Source organism: Papio anubis, chromosome 1 (assembly GCF_008728515.1).
Source record: "Papio anubis isolate 15944 chromosome 1, Panubis1.0, whole genome shotgun sequence".
Classification (NCBI taxonomy): Eukaryota; Metazoa; Chordata; class Mammalia; order Primates; family Cercopithecidae; genus Papio; species Papio anubis.
Window position 1 is genome coordinate 64,303,875 of NC_044976.1, and position 19,087 is coordinate 64,322,961.

General features: G+C 37.3%; 1 protein-coding gene across 1 annotated transcript in view; it reads left to right on the forward strand.

Annotated features, from left to right (window-relative positions):
- The window catches only part of PDE4B (phosphodiesterase 4B), a 575,666-nt gene that overhangs the window by 115,124 nt on the left and 441,455 nt on the right, over positions 1 to 19,087 (forward strand). The window contains exon 2 of the mRNA XM_003892012.5: positions 16,667 to 16,779. Within this exon, the coding sequence (XP_003892061.2) occupies positions 16,738 to 16,779 (42 nt within the window). The 5' untranslated portion in view covers positions 16,667 to 16,737. The remainder of the gene's footprint in view (positions 1 to 16,666; positions 16,780 to 19,087) is intronic.

The window sequence follows — 19,087 nt, forward strand, 5'->3', positions numbered from 1 at the left end:
AAACCAAAAAATATACTTCTGCACCCACCAAAAATTTTACTGATGAATCCATATAGTCATGTGCTTGGTCATTTATTCATTCATTTACCCAACAACAATTTATTGAGCATTACTGAGGGCCGTGTACTGTATAGGCTTGAGGAATCATAGATGAAATAGTATGACTTCTGTCCTCATGGACTGTTGAATCTAAGTAGAATATCATCACAATCATAATGCACAACTGATACAACCAGTTATATAACGAATATGCTTTACAAGATGTGACAATAACGTAGAGGAAGGCTATGTAAGTCTGCCTAGGAGGACCCGGGAAGGTTTCATCAAGAAAGTAAATCTAAGCTGTGCTTTTGTAACATAAGTAGAATTTTTTCAGGAAAATGAAGGAAAGTAGTTAATTCATAAACAAAACTTCTTATCACTGATACTTAGCTACCAATAAGAGCTCAATTAGTGACAATGAAATCATTAATGAGTCATTTGATCCTTCTAAACTTGCATTTCTATTGGCAAAATAATTATTTGTTGTATACATTTCTGACATGGCTGAAATAACACATAATCAATATAAGAAAGTGTTAAAATATTGCATGCTACTCTGAGATCAACCACAGACTCAGCCATAAATTAAATCTCAATAAGTTCAAGAAAATCAATATCATACCAACCATACTCTCAGTCCACAGTGGAATAAAAATAAAAATCAATACCATGAAGATCTCTTAAAACCACACAATGACATGTAAATTAAACAACTTGCTCCTGAATAACTTTTGGTTAAATAAAAAAAATTAAGGCAGAAGTGAAAAAAAATTCTTGAAATAAATGAAAATAGAGACACATACAAAATCTCTGGGATGGAGCAGAACCAATGTTAAAAGTTTATAGTGCACTCCTCTGGGGACAGGGCATACCTAAACAAAAAGCAGCAGAAACCTCGGCAGGGGTAAATGCCCCGTATGATAGCTTTGAAGAGAGCAGTGGATCTCCCAGCACGGAGGCTGAGATCTGAGAATGGACAGACTGCCTGCTCCAGTGGGTCCCTGACCCCTGGGTAGCCTAACTGGGAGACATCCCCCACTAGGTGCAGACTGACACCTCACACCTCACATGGTGGGGTACACCCCTGAGACGAAGCTTCCAGAGCAAAAATCAGACAGCAACACTCACTGTTCAGTAATATTCTATCTTCTGCAGCCTCCGCTGCTGATACCCAGGCAAACAGCGTCTGGAGTGGACCTCAAGCACACTCCAACAAACCTACAGTTGAGGGTCCTGACTGTTAGAAGGAAAACTAACAAACAGAAAGGACACCCACACCAAAACCCCATCAGTACATCACCATCATCAAAGACCAAAGGCAGATAAAACCACAAAGATCAGGAAAAAGCAGTGCAGAAAAGCTGGAAATTCAAAAACACAGAGTGCATCTCCCCCTCCAAAGGAACGCAGCTCATCGCCAGCAACGGAACAAAGCTGGACAGAGAATGACTTTGACAAGTTGAGAGAAGAAAGCTTCAGTCAATCAAACTTCTCAGAGCCAAAGGAGGAACTACGTAACCAGCACAGAGAAACTAAAAACCTTGAAAAAAGAATGGATGAATGGATAACTAGAATAATCAATGCAGAGAAGACCTTAAAAGAACTGATAGAGATGAAAACCATAACATGAGAAATACATGACAAATGCACAAGCTTCAGTAACCGACTCGATCAACTGGTAGAAAGAGTATCAGTGATTGAAGATCAAATGAATGAAATGAAGCAAGAAGAGAAGTGTAGAGAAAAAAGAGTAAAAAGAAATGAACAAAGCCACCAAGAAGTATGGGATTATGTGAAAAGACCAAATCTACGTCTGATTGGTGTGCCTGAAAGTGACAGGTAAAATGGAACCAAGTTGGAAAACACTGCAGGATATCATCCAGGAGAACTTCCCCAACCTAGTAAGGCAGGCCAACATTCAAATTCAGGAAATACAGAGAATGCCACAAAGATACTCCTCGAGAAGAGCAACTCTAAGACACATAATTGTCAGATTCACCAAAGTTGAAATGAAGCAAAAATGTTAAGGGCAGCCAGAGAGAAAGGTTGGGTTACACACAAAGGGAAGCCCATCAGACTAACATCAGATCTCTCAGCAGAAACTCTCCAAGCCAGAAGAGAGTTGGGGGCCAATAGTCAACATTCTTAAAAGAAAGATTTCAACCCAAATTTCATATCAGCCAAACTAAGCATAAGTGAGGAGAAATAAAATCCTTACAGACAAGCAAATGCTTAGAGATCTTGTCACCACCAGGCCTGCCCTACAAGAGATCCTGAAGGAAGCACTAAACATGGAAAGGAACAGCTGGTACCAGCCATTGCAAAACATGTGAAATGTAAGATCCATTGCTGCTAGGAAGAAACTGCATCAACTAGTGAGCAAAATAACCAGCTAATATCATAATGACAGGATCAAGTTCACACATAACAATATTAACCTTAAATGTAAAATGGACTAAATGGTCCAATTAAAAAGACATGGACTGTAAATTGGATAAGTCAGACCCATCAGTTTGCTGTATTCAGGAGACCCACCTCCCACAGGCAGAGACACACATAGACTCCAAAATAAAGGGATGGAGGAAGACCTACCAAGCAAATGGAAAACAAAAAAAAAAAGAAGCAGGGTTGCAATCCTAGTCTCTGATAAAACAGACTTTAAACCATCAAAGATCAAAAGGCAAAGAAGGCCATTACATAATGAGTAGGGATCAATTCATCCAGGAAAAGCTAACTATCCTAAATATATATGCACCTGCCAATTACAGGGCACCCAGATTCATAAGCAAGTCATAGAGACTTCAAAGAGACTTAGACTCCCCTTTGTGGCAATTTAACACCCTACTGTCAACATTAGACAGATCAATGAGACAGAAAGTTAACAGGATCAGAATTGAACTCAACTCTGCAAAGCGGACCTAATAGACATCTACAAGACTCTCCACCCCAAATCAACAGAATATACATTCTTCTCAGCACCCACATCACACTTATTCCACAATTGACACATGGTTGAGTAAAGCACTCCTCAGCAAATGTAAAAGAGCAAGTGTACAAACTGTCTCTCAGACCACAGTGCAATTAAGCTAGAACTCAGGACTAGAAACTCCTCAAAGAGCCACTCAACGACATGGAAACTGAACAACCTGCTCCTGAATTACTACTGGGTACATAGCAGAAATGAAGGCAGAAATAAAGATGTTCTTTGGAAACCAATGAGAACAAAAAGCACAACATACCAGAATATCTTGGACACATTTAAAGCAGTGTGTGGGGAAATTTATAGCACTAAATGTCCACAAGAGAAGCAGGAGAGATCTAAAATTGACACCCTAACATTACAATTAAAGAACTAGAGAAGCAGAGCAAACACATTCAAAAGCTAACAGAAAGTAAGAAATAACTAAGATCAGGGCAGAGACTGAAGGAGATAGAGACACAAAAACCCTTCAAAAAGCAATAATGAATCCAAGGAGATGGTTATTTGAAAAAAGATCAACAAAATTGATAGACCCAGCTAGCGAGATAATAAAGAAGAAAGAGAAGAATCAAATAGATGCAATAAAAACGATAAAGGGATATCATCACCAACCCACAGAAATACAAACTACCATCAGAGAATACTATGAAACACCTCTCGCCAAATAAAATCAAAATCTAGAAGAAATGGATAAATTCATTGGACACTACCTCCCAATACTAAACCAGGAAAGTTGAATCCCTGAATAGACCAATAGCAGGCTCTGAAATTGAGGCAATAATTAATAGCCTGGCAAAAAGTCAGGACCAGATGGATTCAGGGCCGGAATTACAGGTACAAGGGAGGAGTTGGTACCATTCAGCTGAGCAGTGCATCAATAGAAAAGAGGAATCCTCCTAACTCATTTACAGAGGCCAACATCATCCCTGATACCCAAGCCTGGCAGAGATACAACAAAAAAGAAATTTTAGACCAATATCCTGATGAACATTCCACCAGCACATCAAAAGCTTCTCCACCATAATCCAAATTGGAGCTTCATCCCTGGGATGCAGGCTGGTTCAACATCATAAATCAATAAATGTAATCAGCATAAACAGAACCAAAGACAAAAGCCACATGATTATAATAGATGCAGAAAAGGCCTTCCACAAAATTCAGCAGCCCTTCATGCTAGAAAACTCTCAATGCATTCCGGTGTGTGGAATATCCTAAAATTATAAGAGCTAATTATGATGAACCCACAGCCAATATCATACTGAACAGGCAAAAACTGGGGGCATTTCCTTTGAAAACTGGCACAGGACAGGGATGCCCTCTCTCACTACTCCTATTCAACATAGTGTTGGAAGTTCTGGCCAGGGCAATCAGGCAGGAGAAAGAAATAAAGGCTGTTCAATTAGGAAAAGAGGAAGTCAAATTGTCCCTGTTTGCAGATGACATGATTGTATATTTAGAAAACCCCATCGTCTCAGCCCCAAATCTCCTTAAGCTGATAAGCAACTTCAGCAAAGTCTCAGGATACAAAATCAATGTGCAAAAGTCACAAGCATTCACACCAATAACAGACAAACAGAGAGCCAAATCATGTGTGAACTCCCATTCACAATTGCTTCAAAGAGAATAAAATACCTAGGAATCCAACTTACAAAGGATGTGAAGGTCCTCTTCATGGAGAACTGTAAACCACTGCTCAACAAAATAAAAGAGGACACAAATAAATGGAAGAACATTCTATGCTCATAGATAGGAAGAATCAATATTGTAAAAATGGCCATACTGCCCAAGGTAATTTATAGATTCAATGCCATCCCTATCAAGCTACCAATGACTTTCTTCAGAGAATTGGAAAAACGACTTTAAAGTTCATATGGAACCAAAAAAGAGCCCGCATTGCCAATTCTGTCCTAGACCAAAAGAACAAAGCTGGAGGCATCACGCTACCTGACTTCAAACTATACTACAAGGCTACAGTAACCAAAACAGCATGGTGCTGGTATCAAAACAGAGATATAGACCAATGGAACTGAACAGAGTCCTCACAAATAATATTACACATCTATAGCCATCTGATCTTTCACAAACCTGACAAAAACAAGCAATGGAGAAAGGATTCCCTATTTAATAAATGGTGCTGGGAAAACTGGCTAGCCATATGTAGAATACAAAAATTAATTCAAGATGGATTAAAGACTTAAATGTTAGACCTAAAACCATAAAAACCCTAGAAGAAAACCTAGGCAATAGAATTCAGGCCATAGGCAGGGGCAAGGACTTCATGTCGAAAACACCAAAAGCAGTGGCAACAAAAGCCAAAATTGACAAATAGGATCTAATTAAACTAAAGAGCTTCTGCACAGCAAAAGAAACTACCATTAGAGTGAACGGGCAACCTACAGAATGGGAGAAAATTTTTGCAATCTACTCATCTGACAAAGGGCTAATATCCAGAATCTACAAAGAACTTAAACAAATTTACAAGAAAAAAACAAACAACCCCATCAAAAAGTGGGTGAAGGATATGAACAGACACTTCTCAAAAGAAGGCATTTATGCAGCCAACAGACACATGAAAAACTGCTCATCATCACTGGCCATCAGAGAAAATGCAAATCAAAACCACAATGAGATACCAGGTCACAGCAGTTAGAATGACGATCATTAAAAAGTCAGGAAACAACAGGTGCTGGAGAGGATGTGGAGAAATAGGAACACTTTTATACTGTTGGTGGGACTGTAAACTAGTTCAATAATTATGGAAGACAGTGTGGCGATTCCTCAATGATCTGGAACTAGAAATACCATTTGACCCAGCCATCCCATTACTGGGTATATGCCCAAAGAATTATAAGTCATGCTGCTATAAAGACACATGCACACATATATTTATTGCAGCACTGTTCAGAATAGCAAAGACTTGGAACCAATCCAAATATCCATCAAAGATAGACTGGATTAAGAAAAGGTCATGCATATACACCATGGAATACTATGCACCCATAAAAAAGGATGAGTTCATGTCCTTTGTAGGGACATGGATGAAACTGGAAACCATCATTCTCAGCAAACTATCACAAGGACAAAATACAAACACTGCATGTTCTCACTCATAGGTGGGAATTGAACACTGAGAACACTTGGACACAGGAAGGGGAACATCACACACCAAGGCCTGTTATGGGATGGGGGGAGGGGGGAGGGATAGCTTTAGGAGATATACCTAATGTAAATGACGAGTTAATGGGTGCAGCACACCAACATGGCACATGTATACATATGTAACAAACCTGCACGTGGTGCACATGTACCCTAGAACTTAAAGTATAATTTAAAAAAAAAAAAGTAAAAACTAAAACAACAACAACAAAATAAAGAAAGGAAGAAAGAAAGAAAAAGAAAGAAAGGAAGGAAGGAAGGAAGGAAGAAAGAAAGAAAGGAAAAGAAAACAAGCAAGCAAGCCTGGGCAATATGATGAAACCTATCTCTTCAAAATACACACACACACACACACACACACACACACACACACACACACACATATTAGCCAGGTGTGGGAGTGTGCACCTGTGCTCCCAGCTAATTTGAGAGGCTGATGTGGGAGGTTCAGTTGAGCCTATGAGGTCGAGGCTGCAGTGAGCTGTGTTTGTGCCTGGGCATAGAGCAAGAGCCTGTCTCAAAATAATTTTTAAAAAATTTAAAAAAATAAATAAGGAAATGATAGTTTCTAAATATGAAGATACTTAAAGACCAATAAAAACGTATTTCTCTGTTCCTTTATGTTCTATCAAAACAATATTATGTGGCATTCTAGTATTACCACAAGAGTTTCAGTCTTCTGCTTTTGACATTGTTTCTTTTTACATGCTTGTTTTTCATATGTCCACATAGACCTGAATCCCCTGACATTTTAATAGAGCTGGGACAGAGAGGCCCGAATTAGATGTTACTTCTAGGTAGGGAATCACTAGCAGACTTCATAAACCAATTATATTTCAGTTAAGCCAGTAAATATTAGGCCATTAATTCATTTAAAGTCCTGGGAAGATTTCTCACATTTTTGTTATCTTCCTCTTATGAAGTCTGTAATGATGTAGTATTTATATTTCTGATAAAGGAATGCACAGAAATTTTGTGTGCTTGCTTGCTTAAAACAAGAATGAACTGCCATCCTTTGTTGTTTCAGTCTTCTTCACAAGAAACGAAAACTTAGTTACTTGATGATGAGTATCTGGGGTTTTTGAGTCTAAAAAGAAGACTTAGACCAAATTCCTGTCTGTGTCTCATATACCCCATGAAACATGTTTGAACAGCACTGTACAGGTGAACAATTTTTAAAAGTCTAGAGACATAGCACTTGTGAATGAATGTCAAGCGTCTTCTCTATTAACTTAAAAAAATTTAGTATTGAATTGAAGCCTAACTTAGAAGAAAAAATACTTGGTGAATTCTTGTTGAAGCATAAGATAAACAGAGACAAATTATTATGCTTTTTAAGTTATGTTTTAGATATACAGTTTTATACACACAATTTACGTTTTCCAATTTAATGTAAATTTCTATGAGATTACATAAAAGAGTAGCTGTTCATGGGCTCCATATGTTCTGCCAACTGCATATCTCTTTTTTTTTGTTTCATCATTTAAAAAATCTTCTGATTCCTTTCTTGTTCTGAAATACCACTTTTATTCCCACTTATCCTGTTTCTTGGCCCCTACCCATCCTCATTTGCTGCTTGTTCTCTGATAAATAATGCTTATTTGCTGCTTCCAAGTGGCAGCAGAGGTAATGGTTGATTTCATGAGCTCTGCAGGCATAGTGCCTGGGTGTGAATCCTGTCTCCCTGCCTTTTCTAGATTAGTGAGCTTAGATGAGTGATTCACCCTTTCTGGGCCTCAGAATTCTCCCCTGAAAAATGGAGATAAAATTAGTTGTGAGAATTACATGAGATGATAGATTTAGGGACTATAGAATAGTGCCTGCCATAAAGCTATTCATACCTCTGTCAGAAGAGTAGGAATATGTATCCTGTCAATATAGCTGACATTTGCAGTTTACCAGGCATTCTGATTCTGTTTCCTGCCCCCTCCTATCTGCTGCTTTTGAATTATCACACTTTCAGGGAATCTAGCAAGAGGCCTCAAGCCTATCTAGTCTACTCATTCAAACATTTTCCAGCAAATATTTATTGCTTGGCACAAGAGATATAGTGGTTGGCGGTTCTCTCTCTGAGCTTCTGGGAGGCATAAACCTATTCATTCATACAAACAAATATGTAATTGTGAAAAATACTGTGAATGGAAAAATAATGTGATAATACCTTCTTACAAGAAGAGGAAGTCCATAAAGGCTTTTCTGAACAAATGACATCAAAGCTGAAGGCTGAAGAATGGGTTAGCCAGGCAAAGTTGAAGACATGTTACAGTGTAGGAAAAGTTCAGAGACAAGAAAGGCATGCTGGATACACTGTAAAATCAGTCGAACTAAAGCTAAATGAGTTACAGGGGAGAGTGATGTGGCACAAGCATAAGGTGGGGAAGCAAGTGGAAGCCAGAATAGGAAGTTGAGGCTTAAAAGTCAAGCAGGGACCAGATCTGTAGGGACTTGTATGATTAATCTTCATATTAAGGGTTTTGCATTATCCTAAAAATTACAGAAAGCATGAAGAATGCAAAGCTGGGGATTAATATAGGGAATTTTGCATTTTTAAAAGATCACACTGGGGAACAGAGAGAGGAGGACTGGAAGGACTTCTTTCTTTGTTCCTTAGTTACAGTACCTGGGAAAGGACAGTAGCCTCCTCAACGAAGCTTTCCTTGATAACATCTTGCCCATAGAGGTGGCCTTCACTCATTTTTTCATCTGAATAACCCATGATCTATTGCACTTCTCACACTGCACTGTGAACCTGGCACAGGCCAAGGTGTTCAGTATTGTAGGATGAATAAGCATTGATTCTCCTCTCCTAAGATGAGACAGGGGCATTTTAAGGTCAAGGACTATATATATTTTCATCTTTGTATTATCCACGGCATCTAGCAAATCCCTACCACATGTTGGGCTCTCAATCTTTTGTTGATGTTGAGAAATCAAATGAAAAGTGGTTTTTGATGATGGATGGAAATAGGGGTTTTGGATCATGGATGCAATTTAATTTTTTGTACTCTCATTGAAAGTTGGTAATATTAATTGAGATCTAGAGTGGCTATTACTAAATACCTCTGAGGGTGGCATTAGAAGATCTCAATTTGGGCTGGGCGCGGTGGCTCAGGCCTGTAATCCCAGCACTTTGGGAGGCCGAGGCGGGCAGATCACGATGTCAGGAGATCGAGACCATCCTGGCTAACACGGTGAAATCCCGTCTCTACTAAAAATACAAAAAAAAAAAAAAAAAAAAAAAAATTAGCCGGGCATGGTGGCGGGCGTCTGTAGTCAGCTACTCGGTGGCTGAGGCAGGAGAATGGCGTGAACCCGGGAGGCGGAGCTTGCAGTGAGGGAAGATCAGGACACTGCACTCCAGCCTGGGGGCGACAGAGCGAGACTCCGTCTCAAAAAAAAAAAAAAAAAAAAAAAAAAATCGAAATTTGAGAATGAGCAGATACCCAACAAATACTTACTAAATTAATTGAATGTGTTTCAGCCATACTTGCTTTTTACATCTGTTTGTAGATCTGTGGTTTATTTTAGGAGACGGAAAAAATTCCCTAATCCATCCTCAACCTCCTCTAATGCCATCTTCACTTTGGCACAGTGGTAACTCAGAGATGAAAACTCTCAGGTGTGGAGAGAGCTTGCAATACCAGGTTATTAATAGATTTGAATACGGGGCTTTTTTTTGTTGTTGTTGTTATTTTCCTTTTGTTTAAGATGAAACAAAAAATGGCTGAAACGAAAGTGATTTGTGGTGTTTTAAACTATAAGAGATTAAGCAGTGGCTACTTTATTTTAGACTAAGAAAAATAATTCAACTCTTTAAAACTTTCCACTTAGTATTTACTGCAGGGAAATTCACTAAGAAATTCATTAAGGCATTATTTACACAAGCAGAAACATGGGATTCGTTGTCACTTTCTCTCTGTTGTGTTATTGTTGAAAATTAGCATTCAGCTCAGCAAATTGAATACTAAGAATTCTTTTTTTTGTCACCATGTGTATTGATTTCAAATTTATGCCCGATTAGTAATTTACAAAGAACATATTTTATAGTAGAAATTGGTTTAAGTGGTTGTTCTGGAAACATGGGTTTTACTCAAAGCAGCATTTAGCCTTGCTACTTTGCGTTTTGATGACTGTTTAAAAGGATGCCATTATCTCTTCGTTACTTATTGTTCTCTCAGGATAAGCTAATGGTTTAAGTTCATATTAATTCCTAGCACTTTTCAATTTTTATCTCAAAAGTCCTTGATACTTACTACTTAATTGAAAAAACTGATTCTTCTCTCTCAGCAATGTTTATATCTAAATATTGAGCAACTTTACAAATAAAATGACCTTTCTTATTACACATACTTTTTTTTTTCCCTCAAATTTACTTGCTCTTTATTGTTTGCATCATACAACTTCAAAAATTTGGGGGAGGAAGCACATTTGTCTCTGTTTATCTCCATCATATTAAAATCAGAAAGCAGCAATAACTGGGTACAACAGTCCTGAATTTCTAAAAGTGTGATGAGAGCAGTAGATGAAAATTAAAGGGGAAAGTCTAATATTTTATGTATCAAATTCTGGATATGTTTATCTAATTGTTGAGTCTTGAGAGTTGTTTTTTATAGTTTGTGTTTATTTCTGCTAGTTTTCTGGAATTTCATTGGTTTCATAAAGTTTATGGATGATTATACTCCAGTCCCTTTATTTGACAATTGAGGAAACCGAAGTCCCAGAGCTAAGTGGATAGCTATAGCTAGGTGGATGTAGGGGCTGGGAGTGGAGATAGCAGTTCAGGCTCTGCTTTGTCCAGCAAGTCTTCCTTCAGTTCACAGTACATTATATGCTAGCACAAACAGAAAACCTTTGTTTTCTTGAACTAAACCTTAATGTTAGTTATAAAAGTCAAGATCCCATGGTTTAGTTTTGAGGTTCTTAGATATTTATACTTTATGAATTGTTAAAATTTCCAAAGAATTAGGAGACTGACATAGAATTGCCAATTTTTAGTTTTCTCAGTTCAGAACATTAAGAAACAAAGCAAAAATACACCATTGCCTCATTATATTATTGTCATTTCATAAAGGGACATTTTCTCATCTAAAAGGAGATGAGTAGGACATTTCCTGTTAAGCTAGAAAGGACAGCTGTAACCCAAAACAGTGAACTAAAAGCCATCAAACTATCCACGTTCTGTAAGGATAGACATACACAAGTGTGGTCTGGTGCCTCGCTCCGAGGCAGAGGCAGCTAGTTGGGTTCTGATTCTAATCCTCATCCTGGCAACCTCGAACTCTCATGTATATAGACTCTAGATGGGGAGAGGAGGTGTTGGAAAAGTGCGTTATTGGCCTACTGAAAATGAAGAACCATTTCTAGGACAGAAGTACCTTCGAAAAAGGACAGGCTAACTTCTGTATCCCTTAGGCTCCAGTTAGGAAAACAAAGGATTTAATACAAGCAATTTGTCCATTCTCCTGGAAGAATAAAGAAGGTCTCCTCTCTCCAAGTCTCTTCAAGTCTCCCACCAGTGATTTCCATTGTCAACACCTAAAGGTAGCCACCTAGATAGAGAATCTGTTAAATGTAGTTTGCAATGTAGTCTGTAATGTAGTTTGATTCACATAGCAGAATTTAGAATGATTGGCTTAGGGCTGCAAGACATTGGTAAATAACTGACAGTATCTTTTCTCTCCATTGATCACTTATGTAGAAGAATTTTGTGCTTTTTTTGAGAAGGAGAAAGAGAAGTGGAGAGATACAGCAGGGAACAGAGAAGAAACAGCAGTAAAGCAGCATATACATTTAGGTGTATCTGTACATTTAGTATACATACATTTAGTGTATATATTTAGTGTGACCAGGATGCTTGAGCTTATTCTAGATCAAGTGGACATTGCAGCTTGAGTCATCATGTCATTATTCCAATCAAGAGAGTAGACTATCAGGCAAGGGGACCTCACCAACAAGAGTTTCAATATGTGCCAATGAGGGTGGAACTGAGGAGACTAGCAAAGTTACTTCTCTCCAGTGTGAAAGCTCCTACTGCCCCGTTAGAGGAAGGGCCTCATCTCAACACCTGCCTTAGAGAAGGCATCAAAGTGAGTCTGATTTTACCAGAGAAGCAGAGACACTCAAAAAAGGACTGCAATTAAATGCCTAGTTAAGTAAGAAGACTTTTCCCTCTTGTCTTTAATTCTTCTACTCTGCCGCAATATGGAAAGAGCTAGAACCTGAAGATAAAAGTAGGGAGGAAGAATAAAAGAGTAGAACATTCTCTTTTCCCATTCCAAGTCCCAGACACTGACCACTGAATTAAAACAGTTACAAGATGGGAGTTACGGAATCAATCTGAACTGTTGTTAAGGAGGACAGAATAGATTTGATATTACATATGGAAAACAGTTATTGGAGAAAAATGAAGACTAGTTCATATCTGTGCTCTACTGAGTTCAGAATGTTCAATAAATCAGTTACATAAGAAATAGAATGAAAGCTTTTTGAACATCATCTCCAAAATAAAAGATTTTTTTAAATTGGAAAAAAGTAGTATTTTTTAAACTCAAAATATTACTTTTGTTTTTCTCATTTCTGCATGGTTTTGTCTAGCATGTGTCCATGATATAGAATTTTAAAATAATTATCACTATTCATTGAAATTCCTTTTAGCCAAGTGTCACTAGTACTGATAACTCTAACCTGTGAAAGGTGAAATTCACACTATTAACACAGAAGTCAGAGTCCTTTTCCTCATTTTAACCTTTAAATATCTGTTGAGAAAGGGGAAAAGGAAAAGGTGCAATTATATAAAGAATATTCTAGTCTGAATAAAACAGAACATTATAAAGGACTAATACAAATTTAAAAGCATCTTTTAAGTGGTTAAATATAAAACCACAGGGAAAACTATTAAACATATATCAGAAATGGAATCTGCCATCACATTTATCACCTTAGAAATTTTTAGAAATACTTTGTTTTAATGAAGCATATGGTGTTTTGTTTATTCAGAAGCAAATTTTATAAGGGACAATAATCTCAGATTAAGAGAACCTGATCTGTCCTCTCACTTACAGCATTTGCCTTAAATATGAGGTATTTAAAAACTTTAGTATCTTTTGATATCATTCATTTTTGTCCTTACACTAGCAGGGAGCATGGCTCCAGGCAACTGATCAACTTAACTTGTATTACCAACATCAGAAAAAAAAGATAGAAAAACCATTTCACTTAGTTTCACCTTGAAAAGATGTAAATAAGACCCAATCAGCTGTACAGTGATAGGTTAATAGTCTTGGTTTTAGAACAAGAATGTTCTGGTCTTAACCAGCAGAGTGCATACCTTTGGGCAGGTTTCATTACTGTTCCCAAGACATGATGCCCTCACTTGTCTTGATAATTGTGCCTAGCACATTTGGTTGGTTGCTTTTATGATATCATTGAAATCATGTATGTAGAGTGCTTAAAAATGACTCAAGGTAAATCTTCCATCTCTGTTAGCCTAAACAAAAGGCAGCAGAGGTTCCTGAAAAGAATCTCCATTGTTATCTGTGAGTGAGGACACGAAACTATTTCTGACTTACAAAAACAAATTGAGATAATGCTTGCTGACCTTTTCTCAAAGTATCAAAACCAATCTAGATTTCCAAGTAGGTTCTACTCATTTATTCTTTGAATACTTATTTATTGAGACTTGCTTGTGTCAGTCACTGTGCTAGGAACTGAGGGGAGATATTTAACAATTCTGACTATTGTCAAGTTTTGGAAGCAGGTCTGTATTAGTCAGGATCCTAGTAGGAAACAGATTGTTCTCTTAAAGAGGATGAAAGAAAGTTTAATAGAAGTACTATTTACAAAGGGTATAGGCAGAGTTGAGGATAACCAAAAAGGGCTATGAAATGCTAGGAGGCTAGCAACAGTGGGAAGCTGCTTCTGGTTCTACAGCTAAATAGGAAGTCCTACAGGATCTGTGACCTCAAGTAGAACATTTTAGCCATGGCTACACTATGGCCAGCAGAGAGGGACCCCTCTTTCCTCCTGCTCTCTGATCTTTTGCAACTGCCTCCATTGACTGAACATACCCAGGAGCCAGGGGGCTAGACAGCACCTGAGGGCCAGCCTCCCAGGGCACAGACCAGAATGGAGAAGGGCCAAGAGCGGGTCTGAAGGGGCAGATGAGGAATATCCCAGAAAATAATCAATCTATATTTCTTGCTTTTTTCCGTCTTATATAACATATGTTGGCTTTTTTCCCCTAACTATAAAATAATGTATTTTATTGTAGAACAGTTGGAAAACTGCCTTGTAACTTGTGATCCTGCTTTTTCCGAGCCAGGACATGTGTCCGGTTGAAGACACATGAATTTATACAGTAAGTTATCATACTCAAAGGATCATAAAACAAAATTATTTCCATGGCTAAGACCTTACAAAAATACTCTTGCTTCTCAAAAGATCTACTGATGTTACCCTGGACCATTTTGCTCTCTGCATGATGGCATCTTTCTACATGTGTTGCACTCTTGGCATACCTTTTTATATTTTTGAATATTGTTCTACATTATCTCCACTGAAGAAATTCAACTCACTTAGGAAATCTTCTATAACCCTTATTCCATTATTCTATTATTATCATTATTACATTATCATCATTTCACATAGCACCTTTAATATTTTTTATATGCTCACAACTTTACAGTTATAATCATTGAGTATGTATAGTTTTATATCCTGCATTTAAAACACATTTAAATCTTGCTTTTCTTAAATTTAGGAGTTTGAACTTTTTTTTTTTTCAGGTTTAAACCTACCTATAGAGGCCCTCGATATTGACTATAACCCTGATGAAATATCTCTTGTTACTTGTCTACTTTTGCTGGGTTTCAACCAGCCTTTGAGTAAAAGCCTTAGAATTCTGCCTACTGCTGTTTGGTCAGCATTAGAGGGGCATCGTAGTTCTAATCATCCTTTCGTGTATGCCGAGGAAATTCTTTTCCTTGGCATATTGAATCAAATACCTGAAAAGCCCGTGGGGTTCTCTCCCTAGAGCACTTATAAAGGCAAAGTTTCTCCCTTCCCCCATTCTCTTATCTACTTTGTCAGTTTCACTGCCAACTCCTGCATAATGTAGTCAAATTATGTGTTAGAGATTCAACCCTGGTTTCCTGGGTGATGGTACAATGCCACTACTTAGTATTCCTAGTCACACAGCTACAATTTCATCATGCTCTTAATCTATATATATCTTCATGCTAGAGAAGCAGACTTTTTAAATAAAGCATGCATTAAGGGTTAAATGGACACAGTGAAAAAATATATAGGAGTCCTTGAGCTCAGCAATAATACAGGATATTTTTGGTACTAAGACCTTGTGAAACCATCATATGGACTAATACTTCTCGGATTTTGTATTTTTTATATTACATCTTTTTTCAGTTAAATTCTGCAAACACAATTCTTTGTGTTGTTTTGTAGTCTATTGTATGACAACTTTATATTTTAAAAATTTTATTTTAGATTTAATGGTACATGTGCAGGTTTGTTACATGGATATATTGAGTAATGCTGAGGTTTGGGCTTCCGGTGAACCCATCACCCAAATAGTGAACACAGTGCCCAATAGATACTATTTTACCTTTTACCCCCCTCCCACCCTCTTCCCTTTGAGTGTTCATAAACCAGTGACTGCTTTGCCTTTGGTTTCTACGATAAGAGTGCACCCTTAAATTATGGTAGTGTTATTGAGGTTCTTTGTTTCTACAGTGACTTCCAATGATCTACACAAAGCAAATGTCATGAACTAGAGCATCTGTATCTCAAAATAGCTAGATTTCTGTGACTTAAACCAGGAAATTCAAGCTCTAACTACTGGTTGCTAGAATTTTCTGTGATAAATAATTGCCTACTAGTTTATGCACTAGACATATGAGAGATTTAAACTGGTGGTAAAAATGAAGATTAAGGTTTTTTTCTTTCATGTATATATATTTTGTATTGGTTTACTTTTCTTTACTTTTTTGACAGTATAAAGCAGTCATATTCTTTAAATTCTGAACTCGTCATGTTTTAGCTATGTTACCTTGGCCAAATAATTGTTCTCTCTGTTCCTTTATTAGAAAAAATGATGAAAATAGTCTAACAAACTGTTGCAAGCATCAAATAAAATATTTTATGGGAATATACTTTGTAAACTATAAAGCACCTGTGTAAAATGCATATTCTTTTTATATTCTTCATGATCATTATTTGGGAGCCTAATTGTTACTTATTATTCTTACTATCTTTTCCCAAATAGCTTTGTACCAATTTCTTGGATTTTTGTATTAATATTTTGTGAAGCTCTTTTCTCAGCATATCACATTTAATTGGCTTGGTAAATTATGATGTTTGGTTTTGCATGTACATGTTACACATTTCAAATGTTACTTTAGAGAGTATGCCACATATTTTTCTTTGAGGATACAGAGCTGTTGTTTTTTTGTGTGTGTTTTTTTTCTCCTGTAGGTATTAAAAAGTGTCAGCAAAGCTGCATTGAATAACAGACATCCTAAGAGGGGATATTTTCCACCTCTATAATGAAGAAAAGCAGGAGTGTGATGACAGTGACGGCTGATGATGTAAGTTCCAAAAGGTCCCAATCATGTTTGGTCTGTTCAATAAAGAAGTCACTGGATAATTCTATTCAAAGGGCAGCTGGGGGTGTTCAACACACCACTCTGTGACTAGGTGTTTTTCTGACATGGGCATAGCCAGCACCTGGATCTGGCATTCTGTGAATTGGACAGCAGGAGCAATACCCTCTTTGCATCTTGGAAATGGGCTGAGTTTCACTTTTATGGTTTTCAATCACAGAACCACCAATCTCTAGTCTACGCCCATATCCTCACTCTCAGATAATTCCTCTTTCCACACTGCTTGCATGATCAGTTCTCTGATAACTTTCTTCCACACTTTTACCCCTGTACAGCTAACCCTTGAAAGTCACTTCCTGTGGTGGGGTTTTTGACAACTACTCGTAAGAAACTTGTGATATACATAGCCCCTAGGCCTTGCTATTCAAGTGTGGTCCTTGGACCAGCAGCATTAGCATTACCTGGGTGTTTATTGAGAATGCAGAATCTCAGGCCATACCTCAGACCTACAAATCAGACTATATTTTAACAGGATAGCAGAGTAAATAGGTATGTACTTTGTTTGAAAAGCCCCCATCTAAATCATCTGAAGAAATCTGTAAACTATCTTCTATAGCTTTGGATCTTGGTCCTTAATTATCTCTTTGCTTTCAACTGACCAGTCCTTCATTAGTGTGCCTTTAATTGTCTCATCTTTACCCAATTACTGTTTGTAATTGAGCTAAAAATTATGTGCTGCTGATCAGATATGTGAAAGGAAAGAAAGGAGGGAAGAAGGAAAAGTAATTTTCCTTGTTTTCTGTAATAACCCATCTTGTTAAGCTCCTATTTCACAGATGCTCACCCCGTGGGCCCTGTGGGCCCTTTGCCTCATACCGCAGCAAAGCTTTGGCAGGAATGTTAGAACTAATTCTCAGCTTTCTTCTATGTTCCCTGTAGGACCCACAGTGCAGAGGGAGAGTTAGGTGTGCTATTTAGGTTCTTGCTTCCAAAATACACTCCTTTTCCATTGCCATTTCTATTTTTTTTGCATGTCAAAGAACCTAGTTTAATGTGTTCTGTTCTGTCACTTGTGGCAGCATTTACTTCTTTTTTTTTTTCCTCCCTTCCTAGCTCCTGGACTAGAAGGGCGTTTCCTTTAAGTTACAGTCTTAAGTTCTCAGTACCAACGTTGCTCAGGATATCTAAAAGAAAACTTCTGGGATTTAGAAAACTTTTTTTCTTAAAAAAAAAAAAAAAAAAAAAGCCTTGGGATTGTCCCTTAATACTATTTGTATACTGTGTGCGCCAGTATTTTGTTTTTTGGAAGAATAAAACTGATCAATGCATTCCATCTATAAAAGATGGACAAACTATTAATTCTTTCTCATCGCATCCTTGAATAATAATCCTGATCCTCCCTGAGGGAATAGTGGGCATAGTCAAAACAAGAGGAAGGTTGCCTGCAGGAAAAATGCAATGGATATGAACATTAACCCCACCATATTGGATAAATATTACCTAGATTTGCTCTGTCCACTATGGTAGCCACTAGCCACATGTGACTGTTAAGTACTAGTCTGAATGGAAATGTGCTGTAAACATGAAATAGATCTTGGATTTTGAATATACAGTGCAATACGAAGCATTTCATTAATAATTTTTGATAATATTACATGTTGCAATGTCATATTTTGCATATACAAGGCTAAGTAAAATATGTTATGAAAATAAATTTCACCTGTTTCTTTTTATTTTTAAATGTAGCTACTAGAAAACTTAACATTACACCTTTGACTCTCATTTGCATTTCTAAGCACAGAAATTATATATGCAAATATATTAGGAGATTGTTTCAAAGAAGGGAAAATAGTAAGAGTGATAATAATTACCTCCAAAAAACTACTCTTGTAATTGATGGTGACTGCCAACAATAAAAATCACAGTTTTCAAAGAAAAAATTGCTTTCATTACTGTCTCATGGAGTATCATGACATTTAGCTTTGATTGGGACTCTGACTGCCATTCACTGCTTTCCATAATTTCCATTTCTGATTTCATAAGGCTTAAAAAATTCTGTCCTGTGGTCCAAATTGAATGTGTACCAAAGCACAGTAGGAGACCTTAAAAATACCTTATTCCATTTTCTCACTATGAGTTTAACCAGAAGAATTCAAAAAGTAGAGAATGCTTCAAAAATGACTGAAATTGAAAAAACAAAAGACAAATAATAACAGCAACAAAACCTTGACTACTTAAGCACCAGCATTTCTCATCTGTACATTTCAATAGTCCCAACTTGGTTGGTTTCAAT